The 23,484-nt window shown below is 40.5% G+C and overlaps 1 protein-coding gene across 4 annotated transcripts in view; it reads right to left on the bottom strand.

Moving 5' to 3' along the window:
• The window catches only part of ctnnd2a (catenin (cadherin-associated protein), delta 2a), a 283,909-nt gene that overhangs the window by 40,177 nt on the left and 220,248 nt on the right, over window positions 1–23,484 (bottom strand). For all 4 annotated transcript variants that reach the window (XM_039790447.1, XM_039790449.1, XM_039790450.1 and 1 more), the window contains exons 16-19: window positions 15,177–15,294; window positions 11,063–11,245; window positions 7,862–8,035; window positions 4,891–5,041 (exon numbers count right to left, since the gene is read on the bottom strand). In XM_039790447.1, the coding sequence (XP_039646381.1) occupies window positions 4,891–5,041; window positions 7,862–8,035; window positions 11,063–11,245; window positions 15,177–15,294 (626 nt within the window). The remainder of the gene's footprint in view (window positions 1–4,890; window positions 5,042–7,861; window positions 8,036–11,062; window positions 11,246–15,176; window positions 15,295–23,484) is intronic.

Genomic DNA, 23,484 nt, shown 5'->3' with positions numbered 1-23,484 from the left:
CAAGAGCAGAGACTCAACCCTGACTGATCCCTCTCACTTTTTTGCTCTCTCCATTTCTTCCTCTCTGAGGCTTTCTGTGTTTCTGTGACATTGTGGGTCATTAAGCCTGTGTGGTGTGCTAGCGTCTTTTTTAAATTTTTCCCAATGAGGAGAGAGCGAGTGCAGCCACACAAGAGACAAAGCGCTGTACCAAGCGTCTTTTTTCAGAGCGCTCCGATTTTGTTGTGCAGCCACTCCGAACGCTTCTACATGTTGTTGAAAATCTGAACTTTTTCAGAAAGGCGGCGGTGTCATTTTTCTGCCAGAGAAAAACACTAAATGGACACAGGCCCTAACTCCGACATTTACCATGTGGCTGTCTCAACAGAAGAAGAGATGTTGATGTGCTGAATTTGGAATGTAAACCAATGATTTCTTCTTTTGATACTGATCAATTTTATGTGACTTTATGCGGCCTAAATAATGTTTTATAGCTAGCGAAACAGCCAGGTTACCATTACCGTGTTGTTCCCTGAACCTGAGAGGGCTGCTGGTAAAGACAATCCCACAGAGAATCAACAACCCTTCCTGCAGCTCCATGTAGTTTCCAGCTGCTCCTAGCTCATTATTTATGTTTGCCAGTGTGTAAAACAGTGCCGGTTAATATAAAATATTTTTTTTCAGTCAAAAAGGTAGAGAGTAATTACCAGAGTGGCTGGTGAAACAAAACATCAAGCAAACTTAAGAAAAGGAGATCTTTTTTTATTATTTGGAGGACCAAACCAGGACTAAAATGCCATTAAATATTTACTTTCTAGTGTAAGCAATGGGATGGGATGCCCATGATGCTCTTACACTGCTAGAAGTAAAATATGACTCTTGCTTGCCAACATGCCGGTCATACGAAGGTGATTAATGACCGGCCAGTTTAGAAGTCTTTCTGCCACAAATGGCTTAAGGAAGCTTTAAAGGTGCAATATGTAATACTGACAGCTAGCAGTCCAGTCTCCCCCGCCCCCTCCTCCCCATCGTCAAAGTTCACGGAGGTTGCCAGGTTGAGAACGCAGAATCCAACAATGTTGCTAGATCTAGTCCTACATAGTCAGACATTACTCCACAGCGCAGCGGAGTAGCTAACGTTAGATGCTGGCTATGTTGAGTCATAAAAGCCCGTGCTAATGCAGAGCTCTGTACCCGACTGACAGGCACACTTTCTCGGCTTAAAATTACTGCAACAACCGCTGAAACACCACTACCTAGCTGTCCTCTCTACCTAGTCTCGCTTTGCCAGACCATCCACACGCTGCGGAGCGGAGGAGGGTCTGGTTACTCCACACAGCATTCCGGGATGGGAAAAAAACGTGCTCTGGTTTATTGCCATTTCTCTAAACCAATGACAATCGTCGTGGGCGGCATTAAGCTTCGCACAGAGCCGCTGTAATAGTTGTGCAGGAGAAAACTCAGATTTGACATAGTCTAGCTATCTGTCTCAATTTACCATGCAGAGATCTGAGGAGCAGTTAACCATAGTCCTCATAAATCCACTGGAGTTTAAAATTACAACACAAAGAAAGCAGAAGGAAACTACATGCATCCTGCGGCCAGGGCCGATTATCGGTCTATCCCTAAACTCGAGTACTCTATATAATTCTATTTGAGTACACAAATGTTGAAATGACATAAACCGGCCCGTCCCTTGTAGCCGTGATAAATTAGCCTGAAGCTAATGCTTACTCGTTCGGGAGAAAAGTAGCCAACTCTGCGTCCTTTTGAGCTCTAAGCTGTCTCCATCTTTCAAATACATCTGCAATATTTACCTGTTGATACCAACACACAGGCCAAAACCCAAACAGACGGTTTGGAACGGAAAATTTTGGAACGGAAAATTTCAAAAGGAGAAAATACTTGCATTAGCATTGTTGTCAGAAAACATAGTATCTCAACTTAGCATGTTTCCTTAATATCTGATGGCATATTTTGGTCATTTCTGGATTTAATACAGTAAATATATTACATAATGCACATTTAATACATCTTTTTTTGGAGGATTGAACCAAATTGAACCAAGAACTTACTGTATCACTGTAACCTATCAGCTACATTAGACGGTTCATTTTTTAATAATAATCTTAACTTGCATGACTGTCAAAACCACTATTATCTCTCTTAACATCTCTATTTTCTTTCCCAGGTGTGTCTATTTTTAATCAAATCTGCCAACACCTCCCTGACGGTGCCAGCCATGGTTGCTACAGGAGAATGACGATCTGCAATGGCCCCATATATCTCTCTCTTTCTATTATATATCTCAATTAGTCTCCATCACACTATCTCTGTCTTATTGTCTTTCTCTTAAGTCTCAGAAATAACACAGGGGGAGCTAATCACACACAGGATTTAAACCATGATATCCTGCTGCTGAATAAGTCAAGCGTGTTTATTTAAATGAAGATGCCAAACACATTTGAATTGATTTTCCCTGTGAATGTTTAAGTAATTACATTATTCAATCAGCCTGTGTTTTGCCTGCCTTTCTCTCTATGAAGCACACATGCATTACAGTGTCTACCTCTCTTTCCATACCTCTCCTTTTTATCTTTCTCTACTTTCTCTAGCTCTCTATATTTGAATCAATTAGAGAACATTTGAATGGTTTCATTGTAAAAGGTCAAATAAAGAAATAGATTTAATCGTGCGTGGACTTGTACTGTAATTGTATTCAAATCAAACAGTTATGTTGACCATGTAAGAGCAAATGGCTCAATCAGACTTAATGTAAAGGCAGTTGAAACAGCATTTTGCCCTTGGAATACTACACTATTCTATCATATAGTACATTTAATAATAAACTCTACCTGGTTGGTGGCAGGGGAAAATACACTGCAGTTCCAAATCTATTTGAGGTGATATGGATGAAGTGCTTCCATATTGTATTATCTTATATCTGGATGTTTGCATATCACAGTTACAGTGGATTTGGAAGGCAATCCGAGGGATGACATGCAAAGGTCCTTCTAAATCATTTAAGCCAATACACCTGCAGGTTCATTGAAAAAAGAAAAACAAACAGACGAACAAAACACAAACAAAAACAAAAACCATTCAGGTCAAACTGATAAGTGTCTTTGTGCAAAAGGCTTCAATTATCCTGTAATCTGCTGCCGTGGGCCAGGCAGACCATCGCAGTATGGGCGTGTTGAGCTTCGCCGGTGGCATTCTTTGCCGTTCTAACAACACAGAGAGGCTACAGAAGCCCCTCGCCTGAGACTGAGGGTGGCAGGGTTGCTATAGAAACCACTGAGCCCACCGAGATAATCAGAGATACCAGAGACAGAAAGGGGTACACATGCACACACAAACATATTTGTAGACACAGAAGGAAACACACACACACACACACACACACACTGCCCATGCTGCCGGTATCTCTCTCCCTCTCTCTCTTTCTTCAGACTTTCTCTCTTCACTACATTTTTTTTTTTTTTTTTTACTCACCCCCTACACTGTATTTCCTTAATAGTCTAATTTCTCACAACAAACACAGCTTGGGCTTAATTAAAGGGTGAGTCCATTATCTTTAGAGGTTGTTTTTTTTTCATTCTGTAGCTTTCCAGTATAGTGTTCCTTATGTATTCAAATCCAAACCAAATCCAAAATCCATTTTGGTCAAAGTAAGTATGTTTTTGTGTCAAAATGCTGTTATCACAAGACCTTCTAAGAACCTTTGCCCATGTGAGGTTGTAGGTTGCTGTATGATGGCGTTGCAGAAGCAGACAGGAAGCTGAACAAAGTATTGCTATGGACGTTGCGTTCAGGTCAGAGCAGAAAGTCACAATAACACAAATTTGGGTTCACCAAAGTCACACAATAACACAAGAAAATGACCACCTAAAGAAAAATCAATATTAGTTTAAGTTAGAATAAATGTTAAAAATTTTATTTAGAATAATTATACCGCTTTCTCTTGCCGTCAGACAGCCCTTTCCAGCAGGGAACTTAAGCTGTTATACAGTATACTCTTCAAATCCACCAGGCTCAATTGACAAAAACAATAATTTCAAATCGCAGAACACTAGAGTTGCTGGTCTAACGTTACCACTGCTTAAAGTCCACAGCAGTAAAGTTACATTGCTTAGCTTCTGTGACATTATTTCAAACCTTAGCACAGCTAACATTGACTAAGCTAGTTCTAGCGTTCACATTATTCATAACATTATTGATTTGATTACTGTGGTAAGCCAGGTCACTCATTTTCGCTGAGTGGGTGTTTCCATTTGAAAAACCCTGAAAAGAATGATGGATGTACTCGGCCTTAAATTAAATTGCAATGTTAAATGACTTCACCTAATAGTTAAAATAGAAGAAACACATTGCAATAGTTTTGGTATGTAAAGCCTCATCCCATTATATAGACCTGATCCTAGTTTGTGTTTACCAATGAACAGTCTCAATCAATGACATCATTTAATCAGTCAAAATCCCCCAGAAGCTACAATGTTCTCCAGGAGGAAGAAGCCAGGTGAGCCATCACACTATGTTGCAATGAGGTGACTTCAGGCTGGCATTAGTGTAAATTACTTCTAATTGGAGCAACTGGCTACAGGCTCTTTACCCTTGTGTTACATCACTTGAGCACAGGCTTGACTTGCATACTCTAAATGAGAACAACGTGACAGGAACAGGCCGCAGTGGAACAGCTAGGCAATTAGAAATGAAAATGGGCTTCAGGTTGCTCTACCCACACAAACAACAGAGACCGCAACTAAGCATAACAGGGCAGGTGTCCAAATTCAAGTAACTTTTATCGAGATTAAAAATGACAGTGATCCATGCGATGGTTTCATCTAACAGGTGGGGGGATTGTTTAAATACCAAATATCATCACTTGGAAAAGTTTTCATCAGGACTCACCAATGAGCTCCTTGTTCCTGATGTCCAGGGCCATGTTTCTGAGAGCGGTGGCCACGGCACACACCACCTTGTCGTTGTCTATCCTCAGTAACTCCACCAGGATGGGAAGGCCTTTCTCCTTACGCACTGCAGCCCGGATGTACACCGACCACTGGCGGAGAGAAATCAGGGGGAAGACACTTAAATGCCTGAATAGTAGTCTGGCAATAGTAAAAAACAATCCTGTGGTGCATTTGTGATGACAATGTACTTCATAAAAAGGAGGATTGTAGGAGTTGTGTGACAATTTGCAGCATTTAGAATTAAAGGACATTTCTATTTTTAAAACCTAGCTTTTACTTTTCAGGTTTTGTTCATCATTCCTACCAGTTGTGATACCAATCTACTTCCTGAATAGGGATGCACAGTGAGAGCAATTACAATTGTGTCCACACAACATGGTAAACAAAATATGGCAACAATACCAAACCATCCTCCTTACTTGCTCGTGAAACTTGTTTGGTTCACCTTACTTGGAAATTCACTGTGACAATGTTTGTGCATTGTGTAAAAGTAATGGTTATTTTCAATCCATACATTTTTATTCTTCCACGTATTGTCGTATTGTCACTATACTGACTTTCTTTCTTCTTTTTTTTTTTAACCAGACAGACCAACCGATTGTGAATAAAGTGGTTGCCATAGGAAAAAGGGATAAAAGGAAAGAACTGTGGGCGAGGTCGAGTGGGAGATGTTATATTCAGGGTCATTATGAGAGGGGGCATTACACTGACTCACAAGTGATATACTGTAAGAGGGAGAATTACATGAACCAGAGAGAAGAGTTCTGAGCTTGGAGACCACTCTATCCTCCCTCAATAACTATCAAGGTACGCTTAAATGGACTACTCGACCCTAAATGGCTCAAGTGGTGCTGCCTTGTGGGTCGACTGTAGAAGACTGGGGATGTGCTAAACAGCACCCAAGAATAGATATGAGTAAGCCAAGTGTGAAAAGAATAATTGCCAGGGTATGTTAAGGTTAAAACACATTATAGTTTTTCTTAGAGACCAAAATGGGCAAACTATAGTTCATATAATCATTTTAGGAAATAATTCACCCTTGGAGGGAAATTATCACAATGTCTTAAAACCAAGAGCTTAGTGAACAGAGCGTAGTGTGCCAGCAGTACGCCAACACAGCTTCTTTGGAAACTGTCAGCAGCACTATTCTCAAAGTCAGGAGAGGGATCTTGCTTAGAAGAGACAAAACAATGGCACACACGCACGCACGCAGGCACGCACACACGCACGCACACACATGCAGGAAGGCCCCAAAATAGAAAATGTGATTTCCTGAAGACCACCTGCCCCCATTATTTCATCCTCCTCCCTTGTCTTTCTAAAGCCTCCTCTTCCATCTGTATCTTTCTCTGTTTCTCTGTCCATTCCACTACCAATGGAAACAAACCAAAATCAGATCACACACAAATCTTAAACACATTTACAGGACTACAGAGACATCCCCCTCAACCACAGTGTACTTCCCTGTCTGTAACTCCATCTAGAGTTTTCACATACAGCAAAAGCAATGTAACGTTATGTCGGAGCATTTTTTGATCATATAAACATTTCCATCAACATTCCCACAGCAACTATTTACAACGAACGATGTCTGTTGCAGTTTCCCAACGTCATTCCAAGGTTACACGCCTACACACTTTCTGCCTTTTACCCTTATATACACCTCCCTCTTGGCTAAAGCTGCCTTTACAAATACTCTCCAATATGACCGCATGACTCATATTATTACCATCTAGCTGTTTCCTTCAGTCAGCTGCTGTTGAAACCTTGCTCTACTCCCTGGTGTGTTCAGGCTTGGAGCCTTAACATTATTACAGTAATTGCATTGCTGCTGAACGATATTATATGCTATAGAACATATAACAACTTGGGATTGTGCTGGAAATAGTTCAAAGTCAGCAGGATGGTCTAGTGAGCAAACACACAATTATCTTCTGTACGCTGTGGCATTTACTGCAACCAAATCAGCCTTTGAATTTGTATAAAGACTGAACTAAACTTCAACCAGATGATCAAGGTTTGAATAAAATTGTGTCCTTGTTTATATTTAACCGTTTATTAACTTTTCAATGGATATTTCCCTGCAATGAAGATAAATGTATTACCCAATGTATTTTCTCCAGTCAGTGCCCTTGATCAAGGCATTGGCTCAGATCTGGAGTTGGTCCCCGGGCGCTGTGATTGGCTGCCCACTGCTCCCTTGAGGGGTGTGTTAAATGCAGAGAATGAATTTCGCTACATGTATGTGTATGTGACAATAAAGTACCTTTACCTTTACCTTACCATTACCCAGCAATGTGATTCTGATTTACATTTCCTGTAAAATGACCATGCCTCTATAAGAATCTATCCATCCAGCATTACTTTTCAATGCAGCAGTGCAGAGCAGTTCTTGGTTACAGGCGAGTGTGAGAGTTTCTATAAAAGGACTCAGTCATCAGATAGGTAGCATTCACGCATAATCACACACACACACACACGCACATACACACGCACACACACACACACACACACACACACACACACACACACACACACACACACACACACACACACACACACACACACACACACACAGTAGTTTGTCATGCTTACAATGTGAATAAACAGTTTTTTTCTGGTTTATCTGCACAAACAATTTGTGTACACTTTGTGTCTCTGCATTCACAGCATGGCTGAGTAAGAGCACGCTCATGATGAATCCCTTCTTTTCATATTAGAGGACAACTAAATTGGTATAGACACACATTTACAGTTTCCTGTGTTTACCTGCGCTATTCAAAAAAAAAAAAAAAAAAAGAAGTACAAGGATTGCAAGGCAGCATGAGCTTCTGCATCACCAGCATTACAGTCATAAACTCTAATGTCTCTGAAGATTGAGAGAGAAGCATTGTAAACCTAGCCATCACCTTCCAGCTTCCTGCGGCCAGGTTCTGCAGAGCGCCGGCTGCTCCCTCCAGAGTGTCGGGATTGGAGCATTCAGACAGCAGGGTGAGGTAGGGCTTGACGATGGTGGGGTGCCACAACATCTGAACCCCTTTGGGGGGCTCCGCCGTGTCCGGAAAGGGGCCCACGCCATCCCACTGTGAAAGAGAATACAGAGTGGGACAGGTTTGTTTAATGTTAACTTAAATGTATACGAAGGGATTGTTAAGTGAACACTAAAAACTCCTTTCCAGCAATGAGATGTGTAAGTGTGATTCAACTGTGACCACACCCAGCTCTGTGATGTCACAGGGTCCTGGAGTACACCTGTACGTCACTGCAGCAAGGTGAGAAGTTATACCACTGGAGGTCAGCTAAAACAAGATGTTCTGGGGGTGTTACACTAAAAACACACCTATAAAAACACACCTAAACAATTTCAAAGGAGCACAGAGCAACATTTATTCAGTGTCCCTACTCTTTCCATTTGCTTTTGGGAATTCATTTCATTCCATACCTGCAATATCCATGAAAGAAAAATATCTGTGGATGTGTCTAGGTGCATATCCTACTACATCTCCACTCAGTACACCCCGACCTATTAAAAAGTCATAGAGACAGTGAGTAAATCGCTCCCTGTCAACCTGCTTTGTAGGAGAGAATGGTGATGGAGCAGAAAGGTGGGAAAGGGCGAAAACATATAAAGGAAAGCGATGCATGTGAAAACAGAGACTATGAGAGAATGTCTCCCTCCTACATTTGCTTTGAGAAATAAACATAAAGCTTCACACCCTGCTTCCCCTTTACCTCCATCCTCCTCCACTATGTAGTCCCTTGATGTTTGAACTTCTTTGTTGAGTGACATGCCCACACCTCATGTAGGCATGGACCCACAGCTAACTCTTTCTCTCTCTCTCTCTTCTTTTATTTCTATTTCTTTCCTCTCCTGCTTGTCATTAATATCTTGCCCACCTTTTCTCTCCTGTTGATTCTTTGTTCTACCTCTCCCTTGACTTCTCTCTCTCTTCCATTCTTGTTTGCCTCCCTCTCTCCCTAATTCCTTATTCTATTTCCATCATTCGCTCTCCAGTCAGCTTTTCCTTTCCCTATCGACCTTCTCCGTTTCGCTCCACTGCTTCCCCTCCTCCCCTTGTCTCAAGGTAAACTAGGCTAGTGTGTGTCTTGAGAGAGGTGCTGTGCGGTGTGTGTTTGGCTGTGCATGTTTTTATCTATACATAGATTCTCTGAACATAAAATCAAAGGCGTATTTTAAATTTGAAGTGTGTAGAGGAACTCTACCAAGATGCATCAACTCGTTCACAGTAGAGTACTTTCTGTTACTTAGAAACACCCTACAATACATACTAAATCATACTAAAAGAATGTGAAATGTTAGAGAATTCAGCTTTAATTTCATAAAAAAAACATATGTTTTGTTGCTAAAGTTCTATTTGATTCAAGAATTTTCAAGAGACAGATATCTTGAAACAAACCAGAAATCGGTAGAATATCCTAGATCGTAAAAACCTGTGTGTGAGTGTGTTCCAGTATCTATCGGGGATGTTTATGTCCAGTTCAGGCTCCTGTGCTGCTCCTTGCAGTCTGTACGTCCGAATGATTAGGGAAACTACATTACGGTCTAACTACCTGAGTCTCTCTCTCTCCCTCACTCAGTCTCTCTATCTGTCTCTCTTTCCCTCCTGCCTGGTTTCTTTCCTACATCATTTCCCTCTCTCTCTCTCTTTCTCTCTCTCTCTCTCTCTCTCTCTCTGACCCACTCTTAAAAAAGAAAAAAAGAAAAGACCCAGTCTCTTGGCTCCTTTTCTTTCTCTTTCAGTCTGTGCCTGTCTGTCTCTCAAAGTGTATACCTCTGGGTTCCTTCTATATTGGTCCTGCCTACACCCAGCTCTACCTGTCTTACTGTCTATCCCTCAATGCCTACTAAAAATGTATTCAGTACATGCAAACACATCATTTCTCTTCTCTCTCTGTCTGTGAAAATGGTCTGTGCCCATGTGTGTTTCAAGTAGATACACAATTCCCATTGGGGAAAAGGAAAGAGACAGTGTAGCCAATGAGTTGCAAAAGACTGGAGAGCTTGCATTAATGAAATAAAACATAAACATAGCTCTGGGTCTCAGGTTTAGTTTTGGGTCTTAAATATCAGTCCAGTTAAGTATGCTTTGGGCTTAAGTACGCAACTACAGGCTGTATTTTTGTCTCGGTCTTGCGCCCATGGATAATTCTAACATACATGCTCACAACCTTGAGCTCTGCTGGCTGGTAAAGTGTGCTTTTGACTTCATGAAAACATGAGGTCTCGTCCATGGAGAGAATTCCACCTCTACTTTAACAGCCTGAAAAAGGCATAAAAGAGTAGACAGCAGGGAAGAGGGAGAGTAAAAAATAAACAGAGAATGATGAAGCATTTTTTCAAATGTTTCAAATGTTTCAAATACATAAAATGTGATGAAATAAAAAGCATATTGGCTCATGAGCCAATACATTATAAAATAAGTCAATGCTTCAACTTAGCCTGCATAATACTCTGTGATCTAAGATTTTCATTCCTGGTGTCCATTATTTACCATGTCCCTGTTGAAGACACAGCTGCTTCAACCACTCACACACTGCTTTATATATATACACAAGTGCAAAAAGATCACTTTTTATGATGAAGCAGGAGAGCAGTGTGTGAGTGAAGCAGTATATATCATATCCTCAGGATATATATATATATATATATATATATATATATATATATATATATATACACACACACACACACACACACACACACACATGGGGGCAAAGGAAAGTGAAAAACCAAAAGAAACTTGTGAATTATGAATGTAGATGCTTCCATACAAAGCACAAGGGGTCACTGAATATTTTCAGTATTAAAATAATGTCAATCATTTGCTATGGTCTTTGCAGATGATCCCAACCCAACTGATCACTTAATGGTGGATTTTGGACTGGTGTGTTAGAATGTGCTTTCCACCACTATCATCAAAACACCAAGTGAGGAGTTGTCCTCCAGTAGAGTATCACAAACTTGTGGAATATACGCCAAGTTGCCCAACACCGCCACTTTGTTATTTTTATTTCACTGCATAAATTCCATCCATTCATATCTGCATTATTTTTTTGCCCTGATCATCTCTTCTTATATCTGTCCTCACCTGATCGGCTCCCTTCTTTTTCTTCTTCTTCTTGCCCCAGCAGCCAGAGCTCTCACCGTCGCGGCCGTTGGCGTCGCAAAGCAGGCCATCCAGCTCCTCCAACCCTACCTGCTGGCCGTGGGACGTCTCGGCAGCCAAGCGGTACGACAGGTTCCTCAGGATGCAAACACAGTTCTCTACAGTCTGGAGATAAAGAGAGTCGGGAGAGATGAAGTGAGGTAGGAGGACGGAAGGGTGGGGAAAGGGAAGAGGAGATGAAAAAAAGAGAGATATAAATGAATACAGTGAGAAAGTTGAGGTGGGATATTTGTGTTTGATGCCATTTAATGAAACATCTCGCTTAAAAACACAGAGCAAAGTCAAAGTCAAAGCATGCTGATAAAAAAACGCCCACTCTCACAATTTTACACTATCGCCCTTCCACCCCCACCCACGAGCCAGACAGACGGAGAGAGTGAGAGACGGAGAGCGACAGAAAGGAAAGAAGAGAGATAATCTCAATGGTAATATGCTGCTGTATTTTGGTTAGCTTGACTTTGAAATGAGATAAGAAGAAACTCAGGTAAATGAAGAAAAATGACAAGCCCAATATATTGTATCACACCCCATTAAACAGCAAGTTCAGAGGCGAACCCGCCAGCCGAGGACCGCACGAGTGTGTCTGCATGAGAGCAAACAAATTCCTATAGTGTATGGTGTCTATGCTTAAGTGTGTAATTTCACCGAGTGTGTGCACTTGCATGCGTGTGCTTAGTATCAGTGCGAAAGGGGAGTCATCGAGTCAACAGAGTGGAAATTAACAAAGAGAAATCATCAATCTTCTCTCTGTCTGACCGTTGGTTTACACAAAAACAACTAAGGAGTGTAATTGAACAGACTCAAGAGATGCAACAAACAAAACAATGTCTCACTCCAGCGAGCTGCAGTCATGTTTGAAATTCTATTCACATGCTATTATAGAATGATGTAGGAGACGTAACATTCTATTTACAATTTACTTTGACATTTCATATTTCGATCTGTTATTTTACAGTTATTTTCAGTACCCTGATCTTTCCAGCTGCATGGTTCAGGGAATAAAACGACTCCTGATTGTGGTTTAAATAAATACGAGCTATTTCGGTTGATGAAAGGTTTTGTCTGTATGACCTTGTGGTTATTTCCAAACTGTGCTTTTAGAATCTGCTTGCCCATAACACTCTTCTTGCAGCATACTTCCTCCTGCAGTAGCAACCACATTTAAAGGTGCTGTAGGTAGGATTGTGAAGATCCAGGACTTAGCCAAAGAATTTGAACATCGACAACTTCTCAGTCCCTCCCCCCCTTTCTGCTAAAGCCCAAACGGTCTCCCACAAGGGAGAATGAATGCGTGTGCATGAGCAGTGATTGACACGCAGTTAGACACCCCCCCTGGCCCTGATTGGAGGATCTGAACAGGGAGCGGTGGATTTTTGCAAATCACACTACAGGCTGTAGGTGGTGCCAGAGGAGCCAGATTTTTTTTTTTTATTACCTGCCTAATGTAGTTCTACTCAAATATAGGGTCAGTTTCAGCAAATATGACAGAAAGTTAGTTTTATAAGTCTTACCTACTGCATCTTTAATGTGGGCTGTTAAAGTTACTATATGTAACTTTTTAATGTTTCTGAAACTGTGTTATTTTTCATCTGATGATCATAAATGACCTGTAACAGCAAACAAGACTAACTGTGAAAATAACACTATTTTTTATTAATTCACAAAATCCCAAAATGATTTACGGCAGACAGACCGGCTCTACAGTCACAAATTATGACCGGTCACAGATTTCGGTGTAACAGCGGAAAAGCCTGTGTTAGGTTATCCAGCCAGGTAAAAGGTAACAGGAGATTTCTTTATATAGGCCTAATTGTATTTTATCTGTTGTAGTTATGGCTGATACTGGGGCAGGGCCATCACAGAAAAAAAGGAAATTAAACAAAGAACAACTAAAAGCTAAAATGGAAAGTGACGATGGTCTGGCTTTAAACAGATGGAGAAAATTACGGGATTGTAAATGATTCACACCCCACCCCAAATTGGCCCTCAGGTATTTAATATGTCTATTTCATTCGTAAAATAATTGTACAATACGTGATGTGGTTTTACGTCAGAAGCCTATATTAAATTACGCCCCACTTCCATTTAGCGCCTTATTTTCTTTTCCCTTGTCCCCCTGTACTTGTGTAAAGCGTTCTTGGGTTTCATGAAATGCCCTATATTAATCTAAGTTATTATTACGTTGGTTGCTACAACAAACTCGTAATGCTTTGGCTCGTGACACAGTGACAGGGATACCCAGTTTAGCTCACGATACATCCACCGTAGGCTAAGTTACCGTATGCTACACTTAAAATGCAACGATGCATCTGTAACGTATTCTCTTAATGTAAATTAACAATTTTCTGTCTGAGCAAAACATTCATCGCAACTATATAACCTCCGGGTAATGCTAACTCACGACAGCAGGTGTAGTAAAAACACTACCGCTTTTGTCCAAAGGGGCCGCTAGAATCAACACAAACTCTAGGTTACAGATTGCCACTTTAAATATTAACATCATATAATCTATAAAATATCAGCATCATATTGGTTGTGTATGTAGAATGATGTGCTCAGTCTATTCGGTCTTGAGCTATCATTTAAAATGACTGTATCAGTTAAGTTAATTGGCTCTTAGCTGTGTGCCGTTACATAATGTGAAACCTATTTCAATGTCTCTAAAACTTCCTCACATCTGTGCAATTCCTTACAGCGTAATAGCAGTAATCTGATGATTTTTTTTAATGGGACAATCACCTATAAAACATAATTGTCACATTACATATAGTGAATATTCCTCTGATCTGGCGCATTTCTGTCTGAGGATCTGTGAACTTGAAAGGCAAAGGGGAGAGATAGAGCTGAGACTGGGATGATCAAAACGTATATCCTGAGAGTGATGGTAACTATGATACATCAAACATGAAGTGGTAGCTAATCAGTTATAATGTTACTTGAACAACCTCAGCTTTTGTAATTTCTGCTTAGACTGAAGTTACAAATACATCTTTTTAAAAATAATCTGCACAAAGTATTGGTAAAGTAGAGCTACGAGATATCAAGGATATGTTGTTAACTCCTTGAGATCTATTTTCGAGTAAGTATTTTTAATGATGGACCAGATTAGTCTGCCACCTGAACAGACAGGTGAGTAGAGAGTGTGAGGATACAGTCTGGGCAAAGCAGGTGTGCAAAACAAAGGCAGTACAAAATGAGCACATGGCTAATGTGCACCGCTTTTTCCATCAGTGACCACGTGCTGGTTCACCTGCCAATCAGTCTTTGTTACTGTGGCGACAGCAGTACTCCTCTGGTGACTGCAGTCAGATGGTGAAGAGGGGCGGGCGGTTAAGCAGTGATTAAGAATGGCCATTTAGAGAGGCTGGGAGACAGGGAGACCTTGAGAAGTCAGCCATCCACAACACTATTTATGTACTATTGACTGGCCCTTACATACTATGTGGTGAAGACAAACACGGCAACATGAACGTGTCTTCGCACAGAGAAACACAAAGTGAACATAAACCCGCTCAACTTTGACTACTGGCAGAGCTAAATTGGCAGCAAGAAGTGCTCCAACACTTTGAATTTGAGAGCTTTAATTTGCCCAAAATAAAACATGTTGATGAACTGCACGCTCCTTGAAAACTAAAAGTTGTCTTCCTCGTGGCAGTGAAAGGAGGTTCAGCCATTGTTGTTTTTTTATTTCACACCTCCTGTTCAATGAGAAGATTTCACCACTTTGTCTACAAGAGAGGGCAGGAGACATTTTTTCTCTTGCAGTCTAACTTAATGATTTAGTTTGAAAATAAGAGCATACATTTTTGCATTGCAATTTGTGCAGGCACCGTCATTCACATGACATAAACAGCAAGCCAGGTTGTTCAGTCACACACACACACACACACACACACACACACACACACACACACACACACACACACACACACACCCCCCCCCCCCCCCCCCCCCCCCCCCCCCCACACACACACACACACACACACACACACACACACACACACACACACACACACACACACACACACACACACACCTTGCTGTCGATCTCGCTGCTGCCCAGAGAGGTTTGGATGACGTAGAGCAGAGCATCTGTCAGGCCGTCACACTCCCTCATCCTTCTTCTCGCCTCCTCACCTGCGGAGCTTACATTCCTGTAACAAACACACATAAAAACGGTCAGAGTATGTGTGTACCGTATGTGTCTGTGTGTGCTAAACAGAAAGAGAAAAAACAAATGGGCAAAGAAAGAGAGTTGGTTAGAAGGGAAGATAAGACAGGAAGACAGATTGAAGAAAAACGAAAACTGGTAGCGAGAGGTGTAGAAAGACGGAGGCAGAGAGACAGAGAGAGAGTGAGAGAGTGAGTGAGAGACAGACCAGGGAACCTGGCAGCTCTTTCGAAACTACACAATTGAAAAGGGACCATTAAAATTCTGGATACATTTCAATCTATGCCCCAAAGGCTCGCTTCAATTTAAAGCACTTGACTTGAGCCCAAAAAAAAGAAAAGGGAGAAAAAAAGCTGCTTTAGTCAGACTGTTGTTTCCTGAACCAGCCAAGGCTCACAACACCAACGCTGCTTTGATAATTTAACAATATTGTACCATTTATTATCAACACCTTTGCCAATATGATGATATGATCATTTGAATTGAGCTGGAGGTGCAGGTGGGTGGTGTTTGGTTGGATTTGTTTGGGTTTCAACATGGAGCTGTCTGTAAAACAGATACTCTCCAAGACACTGACTCATTTGCCAGTGTCAATAACATAAATATGAAACCGAAGAAGTGAGGCATGAGATAGATTTATTATTCTATTTCCCTTCCTCATTACAAGAAAGAATAGACACAGCTAAATGTTTATCTAACTTGAATGACAAAAAAAAAAAATGACATGATTTAAGGTATACACAACATTATACATCGACCAGAGCATAACAATGCTTACGCAGCAGTGGACTGACTCTACAGGGAGTAATTATGATGCTGTATGATTTATGTAAATTCATTAGGAAATGCTGCACATTACTGCACATTAACACAAACTGAAAATAGTTAGGATGGTCAATACTGTGAAATATGACCATAAAATTGAGGAATACGTACAAATATTTAAAAATTGATTATCGACGTGGAAGGGAGCCATGCCATAAATAGCAGAAGAGATCATATTGACATCCATTACCTGGTGCTCTGAAGACAAAATAATGGGCAGGTTTGTACTCAAAACACAGGTAACTTCACAGCTTTTTTCCTACATGTTCCTGGAGTTCATTTTCCAAAGAAAGCTTAACAAATATATAAATAATAATGAATCTCCTTCTCAAAGAAAAAAGCATTCACTGAAATATAAAAGCAAGATTTGTTTCTAAGTAAGTATAGTGTGTGTATCATCCTGAAGACATACAGTATACACTCACCTAAAGGATTATTAGGAACACCTAGAAATTATCTAATCAACCAATCACACGGCAGCTGCTTCAATGCATTTAGGGGTGTGGTCCAGGTCTAGACAATCTCCTGAACTCCAAACTGAATGTCAGAATGGGAAAGAAAGGTGATCTAAGCAACTTTGAGCGTGGCATGGTTGTTGGTGCCAGACGGGCTGGTCTGAGTATTTCACAATCTCAGAATCAGAATCAGAATCAGAAAAGCTTTATTGCCAAGTATGTTTACACACACAAGGGATGTGTCTTGGTATCGTAGGTGCAAGTCACATTAAAGCATTAAAGCAACATGCACAAACACACCGATCTGCTCAGTTACTGGGATTTTCACGCACAACCATTTCTAGGGTTTACAAAGAATGGTCTGAAAAAGGAAAAACATCCAGTATGCTGCAGTCCTGGGGGGCGAAAATGCCTTGTTGATGCTTGAGGTCAGAGGAGAATGGGCCGAGTGATTCAAGCTGATAGAAGATCAACTTTGACTCAAATAACCACTCGTTACAACCGAGGTATGCAGTAAAGCATTTGTGAAGCCACAACACGCACAACCTTGAGGCGGATGGGCTACACCAGCAGAAGACCCCACCGGGTACCACTCATCTCCACTAAAAATAGGAAAATGAGGCTACAATTTGCACGAGTTCACCAAAATTGGACAGTTGAAGACTGGTATGATGAGTCTCATTTCTGTTGAGACATTCAGATGGTAGAGTCAGAATTTGGCGTAAACAGAATGAGAACATGTATCCATCATGCCTTGTTACCACTGTGCAGGCTGGTGGTTGGGGTGTAATGGTGTGGGGGATCCCTTTTGCCTTCATAACTGCTTTAATTCTTTGTGTCATTGATTCAACAAGGTGCTGGAAGCATTCTTTAGAAATATTGGCCCATATTGATAGGATAGGGTCAAACACGGTATTAGTATGGTGTTCCTAATAATTCTTTAGGTGAGTGTTTAGCTTTTAGGGGAATCAATATTAGAGCCATAGCAAGCATAATCTAGTGTGTCTGTCTATGTGTACAGTAAATACCAAAGAGACAAAAATATACACAGTGTCACAACCACTCAATATCTTTCCTCAGCATAGTCACAATGTGCAAAATCAATTCTTGTCAATTCTGTTCAAAGTGACAATGGAAGAAGAGAGTGGTTATATTACACAATATTGTCCCTGTTAGTGTAGTGATAGTTGGAGAGTGGGGATAAATTACTCAGGGGAAGCAGGTACACATAAAAGTTGATGAGAGCATAGATGTTTTGAGGTTATTACTACAGTTCATCCTCTGGTAGTCATATTGGAGGGCTACAATTGTTGTCGAGGCCATGAAAAGCTGACTGTGATGTTTTAACTACTTGGCTGTCTCAGTATTTATTTCTGCGCTGCTTTTGACTGAGAATGGACCCATGTATAACTAAACTGACTTTGTGTTTAGATGATGCCTACAACACTTTAGCCACTAGGAGCCTACTGAACATAACTACTTTGATGTGGTTTTCACAGGGGCTAATATAATGTGGCTTGTAGCTGTATTTAAACTTTATCAAACTACAATGATGCTTTATGAGGGTTGAGTTTTGAAAAAAGAAACCAAGGACTAAGACAAGGCAATAACACACTTACCGTATTTCTAATATCTCAGTGTCATCATACCATTCCATTATGGGCTTTAGCTTCAATACAACTGTGTGAAAATACAGCTACATCATTAACGTTTTTTTATATCTCTATATGTATTGCCTGGTTGTTACATAATTAACCTTTATTTGAGGACAATAGTGCAATGAACCTCCATTACGCTTCCATAGCGATAAGGGAATACGGGTGCAGATAGCTGGCAAAATAGAGAGCAAGAAATCAAAATAATTAACAAACCAATTATAAAAGTTTGGTAACACAAGTTTAAACATCTTTCTTTTAAGGGGAAATGTTGTAGAGCAACAATATATGTGTGAACGGGGAGACGCCGTGATGGCATGAATGAATAAGTTCATCCATCACATTGGCATTATAAAGAGATCACAGCTGTTTTACCAGTCATTGAGATGGGGTCAATCATTTATTGTACTGATGAGAAAGGAAACGAGCGAGAGAGAGGTAGACACAGCAACTCAATTAAAACTTCCAGAGAAGGTCAAGTCATTTTCACCCGCCTTGAATGCTAATGGGCAAACAATCGCACAATGGAAAACCCGCTCAGCAGAGACACAATTCTCTGTCGAGTCAATGCAAAACAACAGAACAGTGAGAAACACTTCCTATCGACTTATGTTTAAACACCAAAGACAGGAGGTGGGCGGATGAGAAAGAGAGATGGTGTATTGCTTTAATGCTCAGCCTTGAACATACTGACTTATACTGAGACTTCCGTTAAGGTTTTTTTTGTTTTTAATCTGATGCCTTATCATGGGTGAAGGTGATAGCTGCGCAACATAAATGTTTAAGTAAGAGAACTTTCACAAAATGGGGATGTTTGCCAGTATTGATGAGGGCCTAAAAATGCCATTGCTTCCGTTTTATATAGATATAAAGGACAAGAATTTAAAGTTCTTAACTTAAAGGGGGAAAAAACTGAGAGATTATTTTTTGGGCTTTTTTGACAAAGGCAAGAGCGCGGGCCGGCGCACGTCAGTCGAAGTTCTCTATTCCTGCATTTCCCACACTTACTTATTTTAATGTCACATTGAAATTGCACAGTCCTGAGGGGACGACATGCAGCAAAGGGCCACGGGTTGGACTCAAACCAATAAGTAAGAACTGAGCCTTGGTACTGGGGCACACGCTCAACCAGGTGAGCTACCAGGGTGCCTCCAAAATATGTTTTTTAATGGTATAGCTAACTAGTTTTGCACAGCCAGACCACATCATGCAAGCTCAGTTTAGTCAGACTAAAGACTGCTGAATAATTGGTTTTCCTTTCAGACCAGGTGTTGTAGAAGCACAATTCTGCAACTGCATGTCCTATTTCTTGCACAATTTGTAATCAACACGTACATGAAAAATAAAAGATATGAATAGTTTTAGTTTTGACATTTCCACAATAGCCACATGTTTTTTTCCAGGCTGAAAATGATAAACACAGACCAACAATATCCCTGTGAGTGGTGCATTAATTTAATCAGGTGTAGGAAAGGTTTATTTTGTTCACTAAATTCATCCATGGTCTTGCTAAACAACAATGGTCACATTGACAGGTCACAATGGAATCTATTGAGGGTTTTTTTAAGTAGAAAGCTATTCTGTATGCCTTTATGCTGTAAGATAATGAAAATGATATGGCATATACAAAATAAAAGAAAAGAAAGCGATAGTATAAGTATATGCACTATCAATAAATTAAAAATTCCATGCAAATTGCTGTGCAATCTTTTAAATACCTACAAATGGTATTGTACTATGTCATGCCTTTAACTAATTTGGCTGCCACTACACTGCTCTGCAAAGGCCTGTACACAGCTGTCCCATAGAGAAAACATTGCTGTGTGTGTGTGTTTGTGTAAATGTAAGAAAGAGTGTGAACATACCTATGTCTGTGCATCAGTGTGTGTGTGTGCGTGTGTGTGTGTGTGTATGTGTGTGTGTGTGTGTGTGTGTGTGTGTGCGTGTGTGTGTGTGTGTACTGGCTGCCTGTGCACATGTGCTCGTTAGTCTAGTGGTTCTGTAATGAAGCATGAAATATTGTGCCTTCCTGCAACACGCCTTTCCTTCTGTGCTAGTTACTGACAAACACAGCAAGGCTAGGATTTCGTATGCAGAACATAGCCTGCTAACTTTTGTTTTCTGGGTGTAATGTTTCCTCTGTCATTTTCACATCTTGCTGTGTTGCATCACGGAATATTTAGATAATGCTAGCTTGTTTGTTTGAGTCAGCTTCCTCACTCTGACATATGGGATTTATGGACCCTGGTAACATAATCTGAGCATATGGTTATCGCTCAGAGAGAGAGAGAGAGAGAGAGAGAGAGAGAGAGCAAATCAGATGGCATATTTCATAAGAAGATGAAGGATGAGAATGGAACGTGACATTTTAAGCAATGTGTCTGTGCATGGACTCTTAAAACACTTTGCCGAGAGAGGGCACGTGTGCACCTACGTGCTGGTTTTACTTCTGTGTATGTGTGTTTGTGTGTGTATGTGAATGACGGTGTTTGTGAATGTCCTTAAATTTAACTGGTAATCTCTACAATTTAACGAGTCCATTACAGGCTTACACTGAATCCTATCTGATGTCACTCCTCATTAATTCAGTCTGACTCATTAGACTGCCTCATTAAATAATTACCTATTGAGCAAAAAGACACTGAACAATTAAGCATCCCATTCAGAATTTAAAAGTTGTTATTTTAGGTGCAGTTAAGCAACAGGAAAGTGCCATTGGTTCTAGTGCTTAAGAGCAGGCCATTTCCCAACTTTACATCATAAATGTTTTGAAAAATACATTGTCTAGTTATCCTAGTAATGGCTACTTTTGGCATTAAATGGTAACATTCAATAATTTCTGTCTTTAGTATATTGGAAATGTTGGCAGTGTTGTGGTATGAGCCCTCTTTTGGGAAAAACATTAAAAACTAATTAAATATTTATTAAAGTGCCGCTGGGCCGGCATCATTAGAAGTACATAAACACAAAAAGATGTGTTTGAAATAAATAGAAAAAATTAGGGAATGAAGAAACTGAAAGAGTTGACTGAATTCAATGCATGCCCCTTCCCCCACCCCTCACCTCAGTCTCTGTCCTTTCCCCTTCTGGGGTTCACCACTTATTGAATTTTAGGTTTCCTGTTACGCATTTAACCTCCCACCTTCCCTATGTCTCCTTTTTTTTTAATAAACTGGTCAAATGGTATCCAGATTTTCTCAAACGCCATCAATTTCTTTTTTTTTAAATATATATATATATATATATATATATGTTAATCGCTCCATGGACATACATTGTGCTATATTCTTGATCCAAGCACCAATTGAAAGTGCCTCTATTGTCTTCCTGATGAGAGCGATAGTCCTTTTTGCCTGTAGTATAGCAAAATCAATACATTTATATTCTTGGGGTTTCAGATTCCGATTTGTTGGATACAGGTGCAGCAACATCATCTTAGGGTCCACTGGAATGTTCACAGACAAAATGAACATGGTTTTATTGATCACCTCCCTCCAGAATGTTTGAATTTTGTCATACTCCAAGACAGTGCATACATTTTCCTTTAGCCTCTTTGCATAATTTGTCCACTTTTATCAACGTTAAGTACCTTCCTTAATGGATAGCATGTCAACTCCCACCTACTTTTTCCAGTTATCACCCAGCAACCTGTCAAACATTGTATCATTAAACCTTTGTGCTACAAACTATTTCTTTTGATTGATTAATCTGGTCCATTGCACCAAAAACTAAAATATAATTGGCATTGCTCTGGTTTCTATATGCCTAGTAGTCTCTTGGCAAACCTGTTATCTACTGTATGCACTTTCCATTTGATTTGAAATGTAATCAGTGTACACAAAGTGTCTACTATTGCAACTACAATTACATTACAAAAAGGAGAATGTTTCACTGTAATTACTGTGGTACTGTTAATGCAAAAAGTGCACAAAGTATATATGATCACAGTAAAAACATCATTAATGGTACAATGATTAAGGACACAATAATTTGTGAAAAGTAGCATCCACACATAAGTGCGAAAAAGTTCACTAACAAGCTTCCTGCTATCTGCAGAAGCTGGCTTGGCAAGTTGACCTTGTTTTTCACCAATTATAACATTTAAAAGATACTAGACCGGTTATACATTTTTCATTTTACATTGATTTTCCTGTCCAGGCTGCAACAGTGTACCTCACGAAATGAGTTGAGAGTCACTGAGCGAATCACACGTTAGTCACTTCTCTGCAGTTTGAGTTGTTTGGGGATTCATGCAACATGTACAGGAAAGATGTGAACATGAGGGAATCTCAGACAGATGGCTCTCTAATGTTGCTCAAGGAACAAATGACCACTGAGTGACTTTGTCTCAAACAGCTGGTGTGTGGTAGCTCTGCACAAGTGTCTGACCATGTGCGTTTGTGTTTGTGTTTGTGTGTGTGTGAGGGGGGCACAGGCAGCAGAGGGTCATCGCCAGATGGAGCATACATGAATACAAACCAATTAATATCACTAAAATATGGAAACAAAGTCATTCGTGACCACACACTCCTTATTCTTGATTCATCTAATAACTCATTCGACTGCTCTATCACAACTGTGGGTGTTTGAAAGAAAACAAGATGAAAGTGTTCATGAGTGTGTGATCATGGCAAGTACAGAAACACACACACAAAACCAGTGTGTATAGCGTGGAGGCAGCAGGTTTTCTCCAGCTTGGCTATAAACCAACAACCTGCAGGGAGGCAAACAGCCCCTGAATGGAAGATATGGAAACCCCTTCACAGGAGACCTTGTGTCTGGCCTGATAACACGTACAGTATATGTGTGTGTGTGTGTGTGTGTGTGTGTGTTTGTGTGTGTGCGTGTGTGTTTGTGTGTGTGTGTGTGTGTGTGTGTGTGTGTGTGTGTGTGTGTGTGTGTGTGTGTGAGTGAATAGGGAGGAGCTTGTGAGTGCTTGTATGTGGACAAATGTGCATCCAGACATGCACATATAACTTACATAACATACAGTACATAAACACTAAAACACACACACACAAACAACTAGACACCAGTGTATGCAAAGGCGTATACACACTCTCATGCATTACACAGACACACAAACGCACACAGCAAAGGGATAATGAGAGAGGTGAGAGGTCTGAAATTGAGCTGAGCTACACTGGGACCTTAACATCGTGGCTTTGTATCACTTTAACCCCCCAGAACAGACAGCGAGATAGAAAACAACCCTGGCGAGCAGCAGAAACACCTCCA

This window comes from Perca fluviatilis, chromosome 22 (genome assembly GCF_010015445.1).
Source record: "Perca fluviatilis chromosome 22, GENO_Pfluv_1.0, whole genome shotgun sequence".
Classification (NCBI taxonomy): Eukaryota; Metazoa; Chordata; class Actinopteri; order Perciformes; family Percidae; genus Perca; species Perca fluviatilis.
This window is presented reverse-complemented; position numbering and strand designations above follow the sequence as displayed.